General features: G+C 35.0%; 3 protein-coding genes across 9 annotated transcripts in view; 2 read left to right on the top strand and 1 right to left on the bottom strand.

The window, feature by feature from the left end:
• Positions 1-50: 50 nt before the first annotated feature.
• On the bottom strand, positions 51-4,054 carry LOC119474789 (dr1-associated corepressor). 3 transcript variants are annotated; one of them, XM_037747076.1, is made up of 6 exons: positions 3,862-4,054; positions 2,991-3,063; positions 1,558-1,651; positions 1,257-1,373; positions 780-877; positions 51-331 (listed from the first exon to the last, which is right to left on the bottom strand). In XM_037747076.1, exons 1-6 carry the CDS (start codon positions 3,901-3,903, stop codon positions 237-239), a joined length of 519 nt encoding a protein of 172 aa, XP_037603004.1. In that variant the 5' UTR covers positions 3,904-4,054; the 3' UTR covers positions 51-236. The 3 variants fall into 3 exon arrangements, with proteins under 3 accessions (XP_037603004.1, XP_037603005.1, XP_037603006.1); XM_037747077.1 differs by having other exon boundaries at positions 731-877; positions 3,862-4,041; XM_037747078.1 differs by lacking the exon at positions 780-877 and having other exon boundaries at positions 3,862-4,035.
• Positions 4,055-4,432: 378 nt separating this feature from the next.
• si:dkey-177p2.18 (phospholipase B1, membrane-associated) lies at positions 4,433-17,337 on the top strand. Its single transcript, XM_037747057.1, has 15 exons — positions 4,433-5,055; positions 6,656-6,746; positions 7,550-7,608; positions 8,199-8,266; positions 8,500-8,543; positions 8,750-8,870; positions 9,655-9,706; positions 9,792-9,872; positions 10,163-10,228; positions 12,038-12,129; positions 13,074-13,155; positions 13,315-13,416; positions 14,883-14,978; positions 16,073-16,144; positions 16,240-17,337. Exons 2-15 carry the CDS (start codon positions 6,716-6,718, stop codon positions 16,345-16,347), a joined length of 1,074 nt encoding a protein of 357 aa, XP_037602985.1. The 5' UTR covers positions 4,433-5,055; positions 6,656-6,715; the 3' UTR covers positions 16,348-17,337.
• A 968-nt stretch (positions 17,338-18,305) lies between these two features.
• larp1b (La ribonucleoprotein 1B) overlaps positions 18,306-19,501 on the top strand; it is a 31,469-nt gene continuing 30,273 nt past the window's right edge. For 2 of the 5 annotated variants that reach the window (XM_037746966.1, XM_037746965.1), the window contains exon 1: positions 18,306-19,181. In XM_037746966.1, coding sequence (XP_037602894.1) covers positions 18,809-19,181 — 373 coding nt within the window. In that variant the 5' untranslated portion in view covers positions 18,306-18,808. The remainder of the gene's footprint in view (positions 19,182-19,501) is intronic. The other 3 variants (XM_037746964.1, XM_037746967.1, XM_037746968.1) reach the window with 3 other exon arrangements.

Raw genomic sequence — 19,501 nt, 5'->3', positions numbered from 1 at the left:
TTAAGTTAATTATATTTTAGTGTTAAGTTCTGCTACAAACAGAAAGGGATCAGGCTTCACAACACAACGCCATAAATCTTTTTCTTTCTTTTTTCAAAGTAAAACAAAAACCCAAACTGTACATAAGCAGCCAAAGGTCTAAAATGTTACATAACTTAAATGTGTTTTTTCCCCAAAACAAAAACTTTTTTTTCATAGTTAATAACATAAAATAAAGTTTAAATAAAGATAAACGTTTAAAGAAGACATGATGAAATGATGTTCTGCTGCTGTAAGTTCACAGCTCTTTCCTCTGGTTGTTCACTCATAAGCAGATGTAGAGCTCCGACTCCTGCAAGAAACAAACGAGTCACTTCAAACTCTTCTGAGGTTAATAAACTCAGAATAACTTGTCGTCTCCTCTTTCCTCAGTTTAGACAAAGAATAAACCCCTTTTAAATTACATAACATGGGACAAACTTCACATCTTTTACCTCTGTTTAGGTGAGAATCTAAGAACAGTAAAGCTGCGCTCAGTGTTTTCTGGAGTGTAATGAGCATTACAGCCTCATGAGGCCGCTGTTGTAACTTACAGCCGTTTAGTCTTTTTGGTTACGAGTTCAATCACCAACACAATCTATGCTGCTAAAGTGTCACTGAGCACCCTCTTCATACATAACCTCTTCTACTGATGGGTGCTAAAATATATATAATGTTCCTGCTGTATCTATGTGAGAGGATAGAAACATAACTTTTGGTTTAGTTTGCATGTCAGAGGATGAATGTGAGGCGTAGAATACGTACGCTGGAGTCGTTGTCCAGCGAGTCGAGGCTCCGTCGTGGCGCCTTTTCTACAACTTCAGACGTTTTTTTAACAGAAATTTCATGCCGTTTGGTCCTGCAAAGAACATCATGTATAATATATATATATATAAATAAGAGCTAAAGCGATTAGTTAATTAACCGAATGGTCAACCAACAGAAAATTTATCTTTTTACTTCTGGCGATTGCATTCACACTTAAAAAATCATAAAAGTGGTGTTAATTCTGGAGATTATGTTGCTGAACAAAACGTGTCAGAATAATTAATGTAATTCTTTTTATCTCATTTGAACAATATTTAACTGTTACTCTACTTTAATGCTTCTAAAAGTGCTAATAAACTACTCTTCTCTAAACTATCACAGGACATCAGGTCACACTTTTCATCTCCCAAATACTGTGTGATGATGTTTAAACTTTTTAAACAGCTGATAAGAGATGTTTGGGTCTCTACCTGTACAGCGGCCACATGCTCATCCCTCTGTTGTCCTTCTGGCCGGGCGTAGACGTCGCCTGCTCCGCCAGGTCTTTGAGGAAGTGGAAGAGCTTCTCCGACTCGATGCACTGCTTCCTACACAGAAAATACTGTATACTATTAGTTTGGCACACAGGCAGCGAATGCATCACAGCTGGATGAGTCCTGATTTCTTCTTCACTACAGATTCACTGGAAAAATATCCAGTTAGCACGATTTAAAGGTTTAAAGAAGAAGAATAAATTTCCTTTTTTGAGTCAACAACGACCTTCTTACTCACATGTGAGCGAGGGACACGACGGCGCTGAACTTGGACTGAGTTATCAGACAGATTTTGGTCAGCAGAGACTTCAGGAACATTTCCAGCGCTCGGGCTGATCTCTGCAGTTCAGGACTTTACACACATCAACAACATCATCTCTGCACGTCTGCTTAGAGACGACACAAATTAAAATATAGTCACTGTCATCGTTCATCTATATTTGACGGTTCCCTCCAGGATTACAGCACAGAACAGGTTGCATCTCCTGCAGGGATGTTTTTTGGTACATTTATTGAATTATTTACTGTTACAGCAGTTGTTGTTTTTTTTGTTCATTATGTTTATGTTTTGTGTCCTATGATGGTCTCAATGCATTTTCAAGGCGTTTCGACCATGATAATAATATGCAGTAATAGTGAGGAGACACAATGCATACTTTGAGGTTTTTGGAAGGAATAAAAATGGTTAAATGTTGGACTGGATATTAGATTTTTTTGCCGGTAACATATCTGAGTTTATGTACCTTAAACACTAAAATAGCTAAAACTTTCTCAAATGTTTAAACATCCTCGTAAAAACTTTGGTCAAGAAAAATACAGTTTAAAATTACTTTTTTACTTAAGTAAAAGTAGCAATACCACAGTGTAAAAATACTCAAGTTAAAGTGAGTGAATTAAAAATGTTACTTAAGTAACAGGTACAAAAGTATTGGTATAAAAATATAATTAAAGTACCAAAAGTAAAAGTACTTGGAACTATGCAGAACAGCCCATTTCAGAATATTAAATATTATGTTATTGGATTATATTTATTAATGCATTAATGTGTTCATCACTTTAATGTTGCAGCTGGTAAAGTTGGAGCTATTTTAACTACTTTAATACGGCCAAGTAGCTTAATATATAATAATAAATCATAATTTATTACTGTAGTTGATTTAGATTTTGTATTAATAATCTTAATCTGTAGAAAGTAACTAGTAACCATAGCTGTCAAATAAATGCAATAGAGTAAAAGTCCAATATTTCCCTCTGAAATGCAGTGAAGTAAAAGTATAAAGTAGCATAAGGGTAACGTACAAGTACCTAAAAACTGCACTTAAATACCAGCACCTGAGTAAATGTACTTAGTTAAATTCCACCACTGGTATTGAAAAGGTATTGCTGCATGTTATGTGGTATCTAGGTTAGAATTTGATTAAGGCTGCTGGAGGAACTACAACTCCCAGCATGCTTAGGACCCCTTAAGGAGGAGTTGGAGGAAAACAGAAGGACTGCTGCTGCAAAACAGATAAATAACCAGATAAAAGTTGAATTAAAAGCAGCAACACCTCCAGAGCTCTGAGTAGTAACTTCTGTACGCATCAGACCTGCATTATAATATATACTATATACTACAATATACATAAATACACAGTTAATCCTGCACATCTGCAGGTTTAAAAAGGATACAGATGATCACAGGAACCGCCATCGCAATCCTCCCCACATCTGCATCCTTCTGCATGATCTTTTTGATGCGATTCTGGGAGCAAAAAACAAAGATTTCACAACTTTCAGACTTTAAAACCAAATAAATTACATACAGTAAGTTAAACTGCTGCATTCAAATGCTCCTCGTAAACCTCTGTTTCCTAGATCTGAAGTCATCAAAGCAGCATGTAAAGCATTCAAGGCTTCTGTATGATAGTTTTAATGGCTGCTGTTTTATTAAATGGTTAATTTGTCATATGCATTCATTCATTTAGTGGATTGTCACACCCATTTTGTCAAAGAAGATTTAAAATATCAGAGAAGAACAGAAATAAAACAGAAAGCACAGGACGACAGACTAATATGCAGCAATTTCTGTTACAGATAACAGTTATTTACAATCAAAAGTCTCATAATTCATACATGAATCTGCTTATAATGCTGCTGATCTGTGTGTTTCCATTCACCATTTCTTTCTCTGTCTTTAACTTCTTTATTTTGTGCGACGTTTTTGTGTTTTTACAGGTTTAATTTGCCATTTGAGTCGTCCAAACAAGACCACAACCGAATATATCTCATATATCTAGTGTTTTATCATCTGAATGTTGGTATGTACATCTTCACATTTACCATACATTGTTAAAAAATCTTCTGTGTTGTAAAATATCCCGATTTTAACCTGAATATCATAAAAAACTACAGTTGACAGATAGTGTTTACGATGGGAAGCCAGATTTCCGACAGCCCCTGAAAGCAGCAGGTGCTACATGACCGTTAGCCGGTAGCCGTTAGTTTGTCTCTATTTTACCGTTTAACGGATTTAATCCGGTAAAATGAAGTTCCTACTCACCGGAGGGAACCGTACGTTATATCTTCTCTTCTGTCCGGGCATTTTAGTCGCTTTAATCCGCTCGATTCGGCCACATTGTTCATGTTTTTACCGCAAACCGCCGCTGAGTCCATTTGTTTACCTTCAGCAGGAACTCACCTGAAAAACTGTTGGAGACACACCTGAGAGGTCAAAGGTCAAAGGTCAATCCGTGACCCCGATAATGACGTCATTGTGACTCCTGCAGCTTAGTTAATAAAAAATAATTATTATTTTTATTTGCTTTCAGTACCAACTTTCAACTTTTTTAACTTGAACTACTTTATACACTACTTTAAAAAAATAAGCAATAATTTTAAAAGGATAAATAATGAAAAATAGTTTTAAAAAAAACTCAAAGGAAAGTTTTGAGGAATGTAATTTCTTTCTTAAACTAAAAATGGAACTTGATAATTTGGGAAAATATTTAGTAAACTTGCAAGAACCATTCAGCTGCTTCCAGTCAAGATTTTTATTCTTTATGTTTCCAAGAAAAAACAGAATGAACGGCTTTGTTATATGATAAAATAAATTAATTCAAGGTCATCTTATATTCTTTATCAGCAGATGGATTTCTAATTAAAAAACAACTGATTAAATGAATAATAAAGTAAGGTTTATCTCTTTTAAGATAAGGCATGAACATGATTTACACTTGACTTGGTGTTTTTTCACTATTTAGTGTACAACGTCGTGTTTAAATTAAAACAGTCTCCTGGGTTGAGGAATTAAAGAGCGTTTAGTCAACATGGACTGCAATTACAAATCGATTATCGTCAGTATACGACTCCACTGGGAGGCACTAATGACTACAAAGGTCAAAGATATATCAGTATTCATTACAAAGGTTATTCAACACCGATTAAGCTCCGAACCAGCAGGACGAGTCTTTATCTTTATATTTCTACATTTGTTTTTCTTTTTGGGGGAAAAAGACGACAACATGTTGTCAACATGTGTACTGTTTTCAGTCTGTTTATTGGCCACATGTCACGTAGACGGTAAGTGTTAGAATATAACTGAGTAGTTTCTGAAACTACTAAAAATACCTCTTTATTACAGCTTCTACAGATTTGAACCCGTCTGTCTGCAGAATCTGGAACAAACTGGTATTTATAATGTTTCTTCTCTCTTGCAGGCGACACTTTAAGGGAAGAAGATGAAGATTTCAACCAGGTATCGTCTCCATCTAACACATTCAACACTCTATTCTATGTTTCTTTCTGATCTACATCTTAATTTTTACTATCAGTCTTATATATTATCACATATATATGGTGTAAGCTATCTGTACTGAGGGAGCATTGGTTTCCAAATTGTTTTGCTGTTGTAGTCACTCTGAATAAGTTGAATAAATGTCTAAACATGTGCAAAATTGACAGTAAAATACTCCGAGAGGATACAAATCAGTGTTGGAAATGAAATGTCTGAGGCCAATATTGGATATTTATTAAATATCAGACCTGTTTGTTGACCTCAGCTGCAGAATTTGAGTCAGATAATGATGAAGCAGCATTTATTTAATTAATTTTATTACTTCTTTGATAACATATTTTGTAAATTAATGAATTAAAAGGCCTTATGCAGAGCTTTCATACCAATGTATACAACTACCGCAGCAATGTAAATGCATCTGCGTAAATATGCTTATTTTAAGCCCAACCACGATGTTTTCCTAAACCTGACTAAGTGGTTTTGTTGCCTAAACATAACTGTGGACGTTAGCATAGTTGTTTTGCGTGGCGTACAAATGAGACGTGAAAGGCGGCGTTCAAATAACACCCAAAAAGGTTAAAATGTGTCCTCTTGACATGCAAAATGTTGACGGAGTCGGCAGTTCAGCCAAAGTATATTGATAAGAAGTGAAAGGTCAATTGTTCGTTCCATTGCAACGTCAACGCTCAGCAGCAGAGCTACGCCTCCGCCATTTTGGACTGAAAGCAACTACCAGACGCCGGTAAAACATCCGCCTAAAAAGTGCTGTACAAAAGTAAAACTAAATTATTGTTATCCTATTTTTATATTTTACCAAAATGGCCTGTGATGAACAATTAAATATTGGAAATATAATAAGCGTTTTCCGTGCAAAATGGCGGCAGCGGCTGTACTCTTTGGTTCAACATGTCAGATAAATGCTTCCATTCACATGATGGGTATCGAATGAAGTACTCTGTTGGTATTGGTATCTCTTTAAGTGTATTGATACTGGTATCGTCATTTTTTAAAACGATACCCAGCCCTACTCGACATCAACATTTTTTTGTGTGAGCAACAAAAAACTGTTTATAGTTAGGCCTTGCTAATTTTCATTTCACCTTTATTTAACCAGGAAACCTTCACTGAGATTAAACATTTCTCTTGGTGGAGATAGGCAACAATAGCAACGAGTTAAAGACATAAGAACGATAAACCATATGAGGCAGGATAAGACACAAAATCTGAACTACACAGAAATGTGAATATAAAACCATAAATAACATTTCCAATACAATCACGTAGAAAGATTTCATCCTAACAACAACTTTAAAACAAGCCAAGAGGTATCTAAAACCAGAAATATAGACAAAACACCAGCAGCCAGAAGAGAGAATACATGTGCCAAAAGAGTACAGTTAAAAGTGAGTCACACCGGTCACACCCTAATACACACTACAGAGTTCATGAACCACCTGAACCCATTTCAGCTCCACTCAGAACAAACAAGCCTCCAGTTAAAACTCTGCAGCTTTAAACACTTTAACCGTGGGAATGTTTCTGTGGGTTTTTCTTCCTGCAGGATGTTTTAGAAACAGATTTTCTCCGTCGTCCTCTGCATCCTCCGTTCCACTGTCCTGATATGAGTCCGTCTCCGACCGTCCCAACCTCAGGTGAGCGTCACTTAACCAGTATGCAGTGGTGGAGAGTAGCCAAGTACATTTACTCATGTACTTTATACTTTTTTTGTTGTTGTTTCAACACTTTATTGATGCATATTGAGGAACCACAATCAATAGTAGAAAGGTACACAACTCCAAGGAATTTTAAGAAAATAATAATAATAATAATAATAATAATGATAATAATAATAACAACAATCACAATAAAAAGAATAATAATTAATCTATTATTATTATTATTATTATTATTATTAACAGTAATAATAATAATAATAATAATATGAATCACCATAATCCTAATCCTAATCCAAATGAAATAATATAATTGTAAATAAATAAAATAAATAAAATAAATAAAATAAATAAAATAAATAAAATAAATAAATACATTTTATGCTACTTTATACTTATTTTTTTTGTTTAAACTTTATTGATACGTATTGAGGAACCACAATCAGAAGTGGAAAGGTACACAACACAAAGGAATTTTAAGAATGACGTGAAAATAATAATAATTTTTTAAAGTAATAATAATAATGTGACAAAATAATAAGACAAATATTTTAAAAATAATTAAAATAGTAAAATTTAGTAAAAAAAATGAAATATTAAATGAAATTATTTAAATGTAAATAAATAAAATTAAAAGAATAAATAAATCAATTTATTAATTTGCTATTGCTATAATATCCTTTTTAATTCTTTAAAAGAGCTCAATAAAAAGGTGATCAGAGCTGCTTCATGTGTTTGTTTGTCTTTATTGTGACTGTTTCTTTGTTTGTCTTTTGTTCCAGTTGAATACGTCAAAGCTGCAGACGTCAAAGTCATCGCCGCTCTGGGAGACTCTTTAACTGTGAGACAAGTGATGTGTTTTTTTCTGCAGAAAAATCTAGAAATAGAAAAGCTTGACTTTACGGGGTTGTATTGGCAGGAAATCATGACAATGTGTCATTAGGAACCATTAAAGTTTATAGTGGAAACCATTAGAAACCATTACAGCTTGGGTAAATGAAACTAAAATAACTTAAAGAGCCACTTGCAGATTGATTTTTTTAAACTAAATTTATACTTAACCTTTCCTGAAAATGACTAAAAAAAGTAAACTTTAATACAGACAGAAAAAAGATGAAAAAATTAAATGTACTTAGTTACATTCAACCACTGTTATTGTTGTTGTCATTATTATTATTATTATTATTATTATTATTATTATTATTATTATTATTATTATTATTATTATTATTATTATCATTATTATTATTATTATTATCTTATTATTATTATTATTATTATTATTATTATTATTATTATTATTATTATAATATTATTATTATTATTATTATTATTATATTATTATTATTAGTAGTAATAATGAAAACATAGTAATACAATCACAGTGTTTCTCTGCATTAATAATATTGTGTGTATGTGTTTTCATTGCAGACCGCTATCGGTGCCAACGGTTCCACGATTTTAGCGATTCCTTTTGAATTTCGTGAGGTGTCCTTTAGGTAAATTAGTACAACACATTCTACACACACGTACAACTCCTTGTTGTAACCTATGCAATCAAGAACAGTCAGAGGTTATCATCAGATTATTTTATATCTGGCTCTAAAAGCTGCTGATTGTTTTTACAACATTCATTTACTTCATTTAACTTTGATCTAATCTTGTTAGTCACATTATAAATGTTGTTATGATCATTTACATTTACAAACTGTGTCTCTTCTTCTGTTTACAGCATCGGAGGATATGGAACTTATCAAAATGTCATCACACTGGCAAGTAAGTTAGTTTATAGACTAGTTTCTGACTCCATCAAACATTTGTTTAAACTAATAGCCCTTTATTCCAGGATGAATTACAGGAATTGGCTTGTTTTTACAACAATCTGTGTCTTTATAAAGACTTTTGGTTTGGTAAATATTAGAGATATTGGATGATAAAATCACAGGATCCTTTCTTAAACGTTTGATCGTCTCGTTGTCCAGATATTTTTAAACTCTTCAATCCCAAACTGCTCGGTCCGTCACCCGTGAAGACTCTCCACGGTTCCCCAACGACCGTCAACGAGACCGGCTTCAACTTCGCCGTCACCGGACACAACACGCTGTGAGACTTTTATATTATTTATTTATTCTTTAAGTTTGTTGACTCAAATTTAAAGTCACACTCCATTTGGAATATTTGGACATTTTTGAGGTGCTATAACAAAAAAAAATGTGAGTGTGACTTTAAACTTCAATAAACAATCAAATTAAAATAAGTCTTTTTTTAAGCTTAGGGGGAGAATTTAGGTGTTGCAGCAGCACAATGACAGACATATACTTATATATATATACATATTATATAAATAATAAGAGGTATAAAGCTAAAGACAACATTACGGTCTAGTATATAATAATGATAATAATAATCTTATTTATAGAGCTCTTTTCAAACCATAAGCACAAAGTGCTTTTCAAGGAAATTCAAAACATAAACAATAGAATAGGTAAATAATGAAACATGCATATACATATCCATATATTTACTTATGCACATACATACTGTATACATGTATAAATCCACATACAAGCATACAAAATAACTCTCAATGTCAGCTATTTGGAAAAGCCAATTTATAAAGTATGTAGACAGCGTACACCAGACAAATATATAACATGGTTAAGTAAATAATCATATACTATAATATATGATAATAATATACAATAAAATATATAATTTTCATCATGCAACTGTAGGAAGCTTCAATAAGGAAACACTGAGTGCCTTCAAAACATTTCTCTTAAGTTCAAAGATCAAAATAATTACAGCAGTAAATGATTTGATAATGTTTTATTGATGTCGATGTGTCTGATGACTCAACAGTGTGTGTTCTTGTGTTCTTCTACAGAAACGTCACAGATCAGATAAGACACATGATCGACACGTTCAAGTCTTATCCAGTAAGTCTCCTCTGTTCATTAGCTGATTCATTTAATCTTAATTTTGTTCTTCGAGTGACGTTCACGACCAAATCTTCTCTTTCAGGGTCTGAACTTTGAGGAGGACTGGAAGGTGGTGACGATGCTGATCGGCATGAACGACATCTGTGATTACTGTAAAGACAAAGTAAGAGACATTTGATCATGCAGAGCTCCGCCAAGGCCACGCCTTATCTCACAATTTTAACGAAAGACAAAAAAATAATGCCCGTGCTACACCCTTCCACCAAGTTTCATGTAAATCGGGCCGGTAGTTTTTCAGTAATCCTGCTGAAAAACAGACAGACAAACCAAAAACATAACCCCCCATGGTGTAGGTAATTAAACACTGAACATTTAGATGAATGAGTACAAAAATAATAAAAAGAGAGTAAAAATACTGTCAGACTTTAAATCCTTTCTCTTCACTCTCCACAGACTCTGTTCTCCCCCGACTGCTTCGTTCACTACATGACAGAAGCTCTGGACCTGATGATGAAGGAGGTGAGATGTTATAACTCACAGATACTCAGATCTTTTATTTTACTTAAAGGGACTGTTTGAAAGAATCAGAAATTGCTTGTTAACAGCGACACCTGTGGCCGTTAAGTCAACGAAAGTCAGCGTCCTGTTGCTTGCACTCGCGCTTGTGCTCGCTCTACATAGACATGAACGAGCATTGCTCAACACAGTGAGGCTACACACGTCAGCTAAAAGCACAATATCACTCTATATTTCAGCTGCTTGGCAGTAATGTTAGCTGACCAGACGAAGGTCTCTCCATGAATCAATGCTGATCCTAGTGTTGGCTTTTCCTGCCTCAGCCTCCCGACCGCGGCCGGAGGGAACAGGGGAGACATCGGAGTTTTGGTCGGAGACGATAACGTTTCTCGCTGCGGAGTCCCGTCACTTCACAAGACACGGGAAACCTCTGTTGGTCTGGAGGAGCTGCAGCGGTTATTTCTGCACAAACGTCCACTGTACATTCACTAGATATTCTCAGAGTTAAACTAACTCTTCTGTAGTGTGCACGCATGCACGTGAGGTGGAGCGAGCTGAGCGAGCGATAACGAGCGCGGTGTGTGAGTGAAGGCAAGCAGGCAGAGGAGCAGAGGAGCAGAGACTCCGGCCCTGGAGACCAAAGCTACGGTCTCCCCCTTGTCCTCCGACCGCGGCCAACACTGTTTAACAGACGGGCTTCACTAGATAGAACTTTGCGGTTTTGTTGCTTCCGTGTAGTTTGTGTTGGAGTCTGAGTCTGAACAGCGTAGCCACACGCGAGCACGCACGGGACACCGACCCACAATGATTTATACGTGTAAGAAGTTACAAACAGTCCCTTCAAGCAGCATAAAATGGAAATACTCAAGTAAAATACAAGTACTTCAAAATTGAAGTTGAGTACAGTACCTGAGTAAAAATACTTTCCACCACTGCTCAATGCTATTATCAGCTCACTATAATGCTGCCGTCAGTGTGCTAATATGCTCATCAGAGGCAGGTTTCTTCTCTTCTTTCATTAATAAAGGTTGTAAAATACCAAGTGAAGATATTTCAGTCTGGAGCGACGTCAGGCCTGCTGCTAACGTGGCTAAAAATAGAACAAAAATAAAGGCAGGGAGGGTTCAACTTACACAACTGAGGAACTATTCTTTCAGCCTGTTTCATTGATTAAAACACACATAAAGATTTAAGTGTATTGTGAAGCCTTTTGTGGAGCTTTTTATTATTTGCTGTACTCTTTTCTCTGAATGCGTTTCTATCTGAGCAAATGTTGAGTGAACAGTTTCTTCATGTGGAGATATCCCCTCCCCTCCGGCTTCGCTGGGAACAGTTTGTCCTCCACTGAAAGTCTGAAGTAGGAGAGAGAGAGAGAGAGAGAGGACATGCAGACTTTAAAAAAATATACTCTTCAGGCTAAAGAAGTGATTTCAGTTAACTCTTGTGCCTCACTTTAAAGAAGAAATGCTCTTTTTACATGAAAAGCCTGGTGCGTTGCTAAAGGGTGCCTTGTGCGGCTGTTAAGTCGTGGGTCGAGGGTTTCTGGACAATATCTGTCATTGTTTTGTGTTGTTAATTGATTTCAAGTAATAAATATATACATACATTTGCATAAAGCAGCATATTTTCCCACTCCCATGTTGTTAAGAGTATTAAATTCTTGACAAATCTCCCTTTAAGGTACATTTTGAACAGATAAAAAATGTGTGATTAATTTGCATTAGCACAGCCAAAATTATCGGAAAATTAAAAATTAAAAAGCCAAAAATGTCCCAGAGAGCCACAAGTGTGAATGAATTTTATCTTTTTCAGATGCCCAGGACGATCGTGAACGTGGTTCAGATTTTCCCCATGAAGCCTCTCAGAGAAGTTCAGAGACCGACTCTGGGCTGCCAGCTGCAAAAGTTATTTACCTTTTAATTTAAGCCTCTCAAGTCAAACTGTGATCTAAATATTACCAGCAAATTATATTATAAGACGGTCAGCGGTGGAATATAATATTCCACCGCTGACCGTCTTATAATATTAGTACAGTATATAATACATTTACAAGTATAAATCTGAAGTACTTTACCTCAGTATTTCCATTTTATTCAACTTTCTACTTCTACTTCACTACATCTCAGAGGGATATATTGTATTTTTTACTGCACTACATTTATTTGACAGCTTCAGTTACTTTACAAATTCAGATTGTTGCATACAAAACTTAGGACGAGCTTATAAAATATGATGTTTTGTCATAAATTAATTGACCAAACAGGTTATATAAATATAACTGAAATTGTTTTCAATTAGTCAAGTTTTATTAACATTTCGAGGGCTCAATGTGTTTCAAAATAAAAACAAAAAATAGGTTAAACATTGTTAATCTGAATCTGCAAAGTAACTAAAGAGGTCGGATAAATATAGTGGAGTAAAAAGTACCATATTTCCCTCTGAGAGGTAATGGAGTAGAAGTGTAAAGTAGCAGAATGTAGCGTACTGTATAAGTACCTCAAATTTATACTTAAGTGCAGTTCTTGAGTAAATGTACTTAGTTACTGTCCACCCCTGTTATTAACTGTTGAGTTAAACTCGCCTTTACTCACCTTGATTTGTTCAGAATAAACGTTAAATATCATGAAATCATATTTATGCTTTAAAGAGAGTTTCCATCATACCATAAAAAGATTAATATAATCTGCTTATTTTCTAAAATCTCTAAATTAAATCCTGCAGTGACTAAATGGGGGTTTCATATTCCACCTGTGTTATATCAGCGTCCAAATCTGTGAGGATTACAAATCATAATTGATCTGATAATCTGTTAATCTGATAATCCAGTAGTGTGATAATCTGCTCGTAGGAGTTTCTGCTCGTGTCTTGTTCTACCTGAAGAAAACTCCACTGAGCTGACGGAGCTGGTTGAGATTAACGTTGAATTCCAGGTGAGTGAATGTGCTCTTAAACGAGATAATTAAACTGTTCACACCCAGCTAGTTATGAAAATGACACGTCATCTCTCTATTATATTCACTGCTCAACACACTTTATGGTGATGATATGAGGCAGTAGAGGTCTTTGATTTTAACTCTCCTTGTTCATAGAGGAGATTAAAGGAGCTTCTGCGCGGCGATCGTTTCTTCAAAAAGGACTTTGCCGCCGTTCTGCAACCTTATTTAGAGTACTCAGGACCAGCAAGACTTCCTGTAAGTCTCACACAATTCAACATTTATATAACTCATGAGTTTACTTGAAGAAATGTAAAGAGAATGTCAACTAATATAGCTAAACAAATATTTGAACAACACTACCTTTAAAAGTACAGTATTATAATCAAAATGTATGTAAAGTATCAAAAGTACTTGTCTTGTGAATGATATATTATTATAGGTTCAAGGTTCTTTATTTGTTATATTTGTCATTGGTAATGAAAATCTTTGGTCTCAGGTTCCTTCAACAATGCTCATAAAATATGTATATATATAAAAAGGGAAATCACACAAGTAATAGTAAAAGCTAAATGATAATCTAAGGCATAAAATAGTGCAGTTAAAATAAATATAAACATGATGTAAATAAATAATATAATGTAAATGTAAATTTGTAATTTTGTTGACGACAGTATTCTAGATGGGAAAACCAAATGTAAATATAATGTAGTATGTATATATATGTATGTATATATATGCATGATGAGAATATGAGATATTTTGCATTATTTTAACTACATTTTACATTGAAGTTCTGTAGTTTAGTCCAGTATTATATATATATATATATATATATATATATGTATTAGTATGATTTTGAGTGCCCTCTTTGTAAAACATCCTTGGGTTTTTTGAAAGGCGCTATATAAGTCCAATTTATTATTATTATTATTATTATTATTATTATTATTATTATTATTATTATTATTATTATTATTTTTATTTATTTATTTTTTATTAATTTTTAAAAAAAATATTATTATTAGTGGTTCCCAACCTAAATCTGAGGGGTCGTGAGATGAGTAATAGGAGAAAAAAAGAAAAATAACAACAAAGTTCTGCTGCACAAATTCCTATTAATATTTTGGACTTTACGCTAATCTTTGATTTTTAGTGAAATATCGGGTAATTTGATCCCTTTGGGATTTTTAAATGAAACAAGTCCAATCAACAACTCATAGACATCTGAGTCAACGGGGCCAAGCAGACACTTTTTAAAAAAAATACTGATTTAATAAAATCTTATAAGATAATGATATGTTTGTTTTTATGTCAAATCTTAATTTGAAAAGTAACTAAAGATGTCAAATAAATTTATAAAATAGCATAAAATAGAAATACTCAAGTAAAGTACCTTCAAATTGTACTTAAGTATAGTACCTGAGTAAAAATACTTAGTTACTTTCCACCACTGCTCAATGCTATTATCAGCTCACTATAATGCTGCTGTCAGTGTGCTAGTATGCTCGTCAGAGGCAGGTTTCTTCTCTTCTTTCATTAATAAAGGTTGTAAAATACCAAGTGAAGATATTTCAGTCTGGAGCGCAGTCAGGCCTGCTGCTAATGCAGCTAAAAAATAGAACAAAATATAGGGAGGGTTCAACTTACACAACTGAGGAACTATTCATTCAGCCTGTTTCAAACATGTACTTTTGTAATCATTATTTATTTTTCTACTTCAGAACGGGAAGCTTGACTTGAGCTTCTTCACGGCAGATTGTTTCCACTTCACCGTTAAGGGACACGAGGAGCTGGCGAAGGGACTGTGGAACAACATGGTGGAGTTTCTTAAGTTTTATTATGTTTGTATAACTGATAAAAGGTGCAGTGTGTAGGATTTGGCGGCATCTAGTGGTGTGGTTGCAGATTGCAACCAGCTGAGTACCCCTCCGTTCACTCCTCCCATTCCAAGACTGCAGTAACATGAGTGCAAAACTGTGGTAACGCCGTTCACCTCGCTCAGAGCCCATCCTTACCATAATAACACTACTTTAGGAGAAGTCAGACGGCGGCTGGCAGTTTAGCACTCTGTGGATCATGTTACCGCAGTTTCACAAGCGTGTCGGAGAACTACGGTGGCCTTCAGGTAACGTAAAAACGTGAAAGTCTCTCTCTAGAGCCAGTGTTTGGTTTGTCCGTTCTGGACTACTGTAGAAACATGGTGGACTCCGTGTAGAGGACCCGCTCTCTATGTAAATATGAAGGACTCATTCTAAACTAACGAAAACACAACGATTCTTAGTTTCAGGTGATTATACACTAATGAAAACATAGTTATGAATATTATATATTCCATTTCTGCTAATAGATCCCCCTAAAGATGGGTTTAATTAGCTAAAGGTTTGGTTTAGATAAGGTCAGGGTCTCTGACTATAATGGCCTTTGAATTCCTCGAAGGGTCGCTTAAAAAAATAATATATATATTTGTATCAATCCTTTTAATAAAAAGTGACTTAATTATACCCACACGACAACGCAGTCGGGGGTATATAGCGCTCCGCGTGTCCGTCCTCATTTCCGGAGCAGAACTCTGAAACTATTTAACTTAGGAACTTCAAATTTGGTATGTTGTTTGGACGTGTCTAGTTGTGCCTTTTGGGGGTTAGAAGTCCAGGGTGCCCTAAACTTTACATAATAACAAGCTAGATTGTGCTCAATAGACTAATTTCATTAGTTCCAAAAGGGCAAAACCTTTGGCCCTACTTTAGTGGGGGTCAAGCAGTGAGCGGAGGTATGTGAGCCATGCTCACTTTTGGACTTGTTGGGTTTGGAATTTATCAAATATTCAATAATGCATTTACATCATCTTACTGACGGCTGAAAACATCACATTATCTACATGAAGTTAAAACTAAACAAACTTCTTCCTCAGTTCCAGCCTGACGGAGGGAAAGAGATGATAGAGACGTTTACAGAGCCAATAAAACTCATCTGCCCAACAAAGGTACAAACATGACTGACATGTTGGAGGATTTCATGTTTGTGTTTGTAGATAATAAAATTCCTTTGAGGACATTTTTTTCTTTCATTTTTCTCCAGGAGCATCCGTACATCTACACCAGACCTCGAGGGGGGTCGTCTACACCGGCGCTGAACCATTTCTCCATGACGATGATGTCTCTGCTCTTTGTGTTTAATTATCTGTAGTTCAACAGGCAGAGCAAGACGACACCAACACCGCCTGGATGTGAAGGTTTCATTCACACCGATCCAACTGATTTATTTTGCGTGAAAGATGCTGTTAGTTTAAACTCTCCGGGCGACAAATTGCATCTTCAATGAGTTAAATAGATATGATTTTTGTTATCTATACATTGACCAATATACTGTATTTTGTGCATTAGTGATGTCTCCTCTTCTGCGATTAGATATACTCAAAAGGTTTCTGACATTTTCTCAAAAATTCAACACAATTGTTTCTACCCATCACTCACGATTGAGGTAAATAGCAAAATATACAAATCAATTATAACTTTGCATCTTGTTGTTTACAGATTCTTCAGAAGAACTAAATCTTCCTGTTAACTTAAAGTGCTCTTAAAATCATAATTTAAGTCATTTATTTTGTGAAAATACATTACCAGCAAACATTTGCTGGTTATATAACTGTACTGACTTGTTTTTGAGGTTATGTTTACTTGTCTGGCACATTTGTTTTTGTGTTGACAATGACTTAAACAACAATAGATTTAATGGATCCAGTCGTACACGTACATATTGTATACATAAATGTCAATGCATATGCACATTATCATGTCACGGAGTGCAAAAAAAAGAATATTAAGCTCTGATTTTGTCCCATCATGTCTTAAAAATGTTGCGGTTGTGTAAATGTAGTATTGAAGTGTGTATCTGTTTACACTGGGAGATGGGAGCACTGTGATGAACCTGTGATTTGAATATTCTGTGGTCTGATTTGCAAACATTTGGATAAACTCCAAACTGAAATGTAGCTGTAGATCATTCAGTAAAATGAACTATTTAGTTTATTTACTTTACTCATGACAGATAATTATCCACCATTACAATGTAATTTAACATTGGCTGATGCTGTAACGTGGTAAGTAAGAATTATTAGAATTATTAGAATATCAGTAAAAATGATGAATAATGATCTCTTTATATTAAATAGTATGATACCCCATTCATTTTATTGCAGTGGCTTTTAACTACATCTTATTTTTGGTTGATGAGAAGAAAATGCAATTAAAAGAAATCCATCTAGATATATAAAATTCATAATTCATTCATAATATGAATAAAATGAAATGGCCAGCATTTTATTGCAGTATTTATATTTCTGTCAAAGATGAAATTATAGCAGTAACTAAGTAAAATAAATATATATATATGTATATATATATATACATACATATATATATATACATATATAATTTACCTTATATACTTTACATACTGTTTAACAAGCTGTTATTTATATATATGTGTGTGTGTATATATATATATGTATATATATATACATATGTGTGTGTGTGTGTGTGTAAATATATATATATATATATGTGTGTGTGTAAATATATATATACAGTGTATATTTATAATATATTTATAATAAGTACTAAAAATATATACAGAGGTGTAAACAGGAATGTGGTATGTATAGAGAAGTAATAAATGTATATATATATATATATACAGTATATATACAGTAGTAAATACAGTAGTAAGTAATATATACATATTTATTACTTCTCTGTACAAACTTAATTTAATTGTTTAACAAACTGTTACACCTCTGTTTATATAGTTATATATATATTTACACAAATATATATATATATGTATATATATATAACATATTTGTTAAACAGTATGTAAAGTATATAAGGTAAATAAAGGTAAGGTGAAGAAGGTAAAGACTTTTACGTATTTGTACATTGTGCTATTGCTACTTTTATTTAAATACTTCTTCCACCACAGTACAGTAGAGTACATTACAGTACAGTAGAGTACATTACAGTACAGTAGAGTACAGTACAGTACAGTGTGTACAGTATTAATGTATTAAATGTGTGTGGTGGTGCAGTACTGCCACGTGGCCGCTGGGGGCAGCAGAGTCACTGTTTACAGGCAGACAGCAGCTGGCAGCACGAGCTCCTCTAGCTCCGCTAGCTGGTCGCGTGGAGCTGAAACTCTCAGCGCGAGGATCAGATCAGAGCAGGAGGAGCTGCTGCTGAACTAACAGTTAGTTTATTAACGAAAAGTTACAGAAAACTATCAGTAAAACCAACCGAGCGAGGGTCGTTTACACCGTGACCGTCTACAGACTCTGAGGTAACTACTTGTTGGTATAAAAACAGTCGATCTGGGCGGAAAACAACAACATTTAGCTCAACTGACTACTGGCTAGCACTGTTAGCTGGTTAGCTTCAGCTAGCTAACAGCTAGCAGTTAGCTTCAGAGGAGCTAACGGTTAGCATTGAGGCTAGCTGGCTGTAGCAGAGAGGTCCAGCCCAAAAAAAAAAGTTGTTTACTCCAAAGTTGTGGATGTGGTCTCCCTCCTGAAAGACTTTCTCTGTGGATAAGAGAGCAAGGACCAAATATTCACACTGGATTTAACACTGTTTGCTGTTAGGAAACTAGCAGGATGTCTGCAGAGGTTGAGTGTAGTCAGGTCGGTTTGACAGCAGCGGCCAGCAGCTCTGGAGCAGCAGTGGAGGAGGAGAAGAACCATCAAAACAAGTCTGAGGAGGCTCAAGAGAGAGAAGAGAAGCCGCAGAAAGGCTCTGAGCAGCAGCTAGAGGATGCTGGTGGTGATGGTGATGGATCCGAGCAGGACAAGCAGAAGAAATGCAAAGAAAACGATAAAGAAAACGAGCAAAGCAGCAACGCTTCTGAGTCTGCTGTCGAAGCGGTGAAGAGGAAAGTTGTGGAGGCTCCTCCGCCCAAAGTCAACCCATGGACGAAGAGACCAACAGGCAGGGTGCCCAGCAACAACATCAACAACACCCAGGAGAAAGGTAAATTATTAAATATCTACTTTATATCCTGACATGCTTACACCTCAACAACCTCCTGCAGCAGCACGTGTGCAACTTCCCTGCACAAAAACACTTTAAAGTCATGTCATTCCTTAATTTTTTATTATTTTAAAGGTTGAATGAAGTATTTGAATGTCAAAGAAGTGTTGATGGTGGCATTTTTTTTTTGCACCATCCCCCCACCTGTGTGCTCGGATTGCTCTCCAGAGCACCACGTGTTGATTGCTGACAACTTGCTACTACTTCTTTTTTCTACCTGCTTACTAACCATCCAGCTCCTCACACTGTTTACATAATGT

The sequence above is a fragment of the Sebastes umbrosus genome, chromosome 16 (genome assembly GCF_015220745.1).
Source record: "Sebastes umbrosus isolate fSebUmb1 chromosome 16, fSebUmb1.pri, whole genome shotgun sequence".
NCBI classification, from domain to species: Eukaryota; Metazoa; Chordata; class Actinopteri; order Perciformes; family Sebastidae; genus Sebastes; species Sebastes umbrosus.
This window is presented reverse-complemented; position numbering and strand designations above follow the sequence as displayed.

Coding starts and splice junctions, on each gene's coding strand:
- LOC119474789 (XM_037747076.1), bottom strand. CDS start 3,903: ATGCCCGGACAGAAGAGAAGATATAACGTACGGTTCCCTCCG. Junction 878..1,256: donor AGCATGTGGCCGCTGTACAG/GTAGAGACCCAA, acceptor TGTTCTTTGCAG/GACCAAACGGCATGAAATTT. Junction 332..779: donor GGACAACGACTCCAGCGTAC/GTATTCTACGCC, acceptor TGTTTCTTGCAG/GAGTCGGAGCTCTACATCTG.
- si:dkey-177p2.18 (XM_037747057.1), top strand. CDS start 6,716: ATGAGTCCGTCTCCGACCGTCCCAACCTCAG. Junction 8,544..8,749: donor AAATGTCATCACACTGGCAA/GTAAGTTAGTTT, acceptor CTCGTTGTCCAG/ATATTTTTAAACTCTTCAAT. Junction 16,145..16,239: donor AACTCATCTGCCCAACAAAG/GTACAAACATGA, acceptor ATTTTTCTCCAG/GAGCATCCGTACATCTACAC.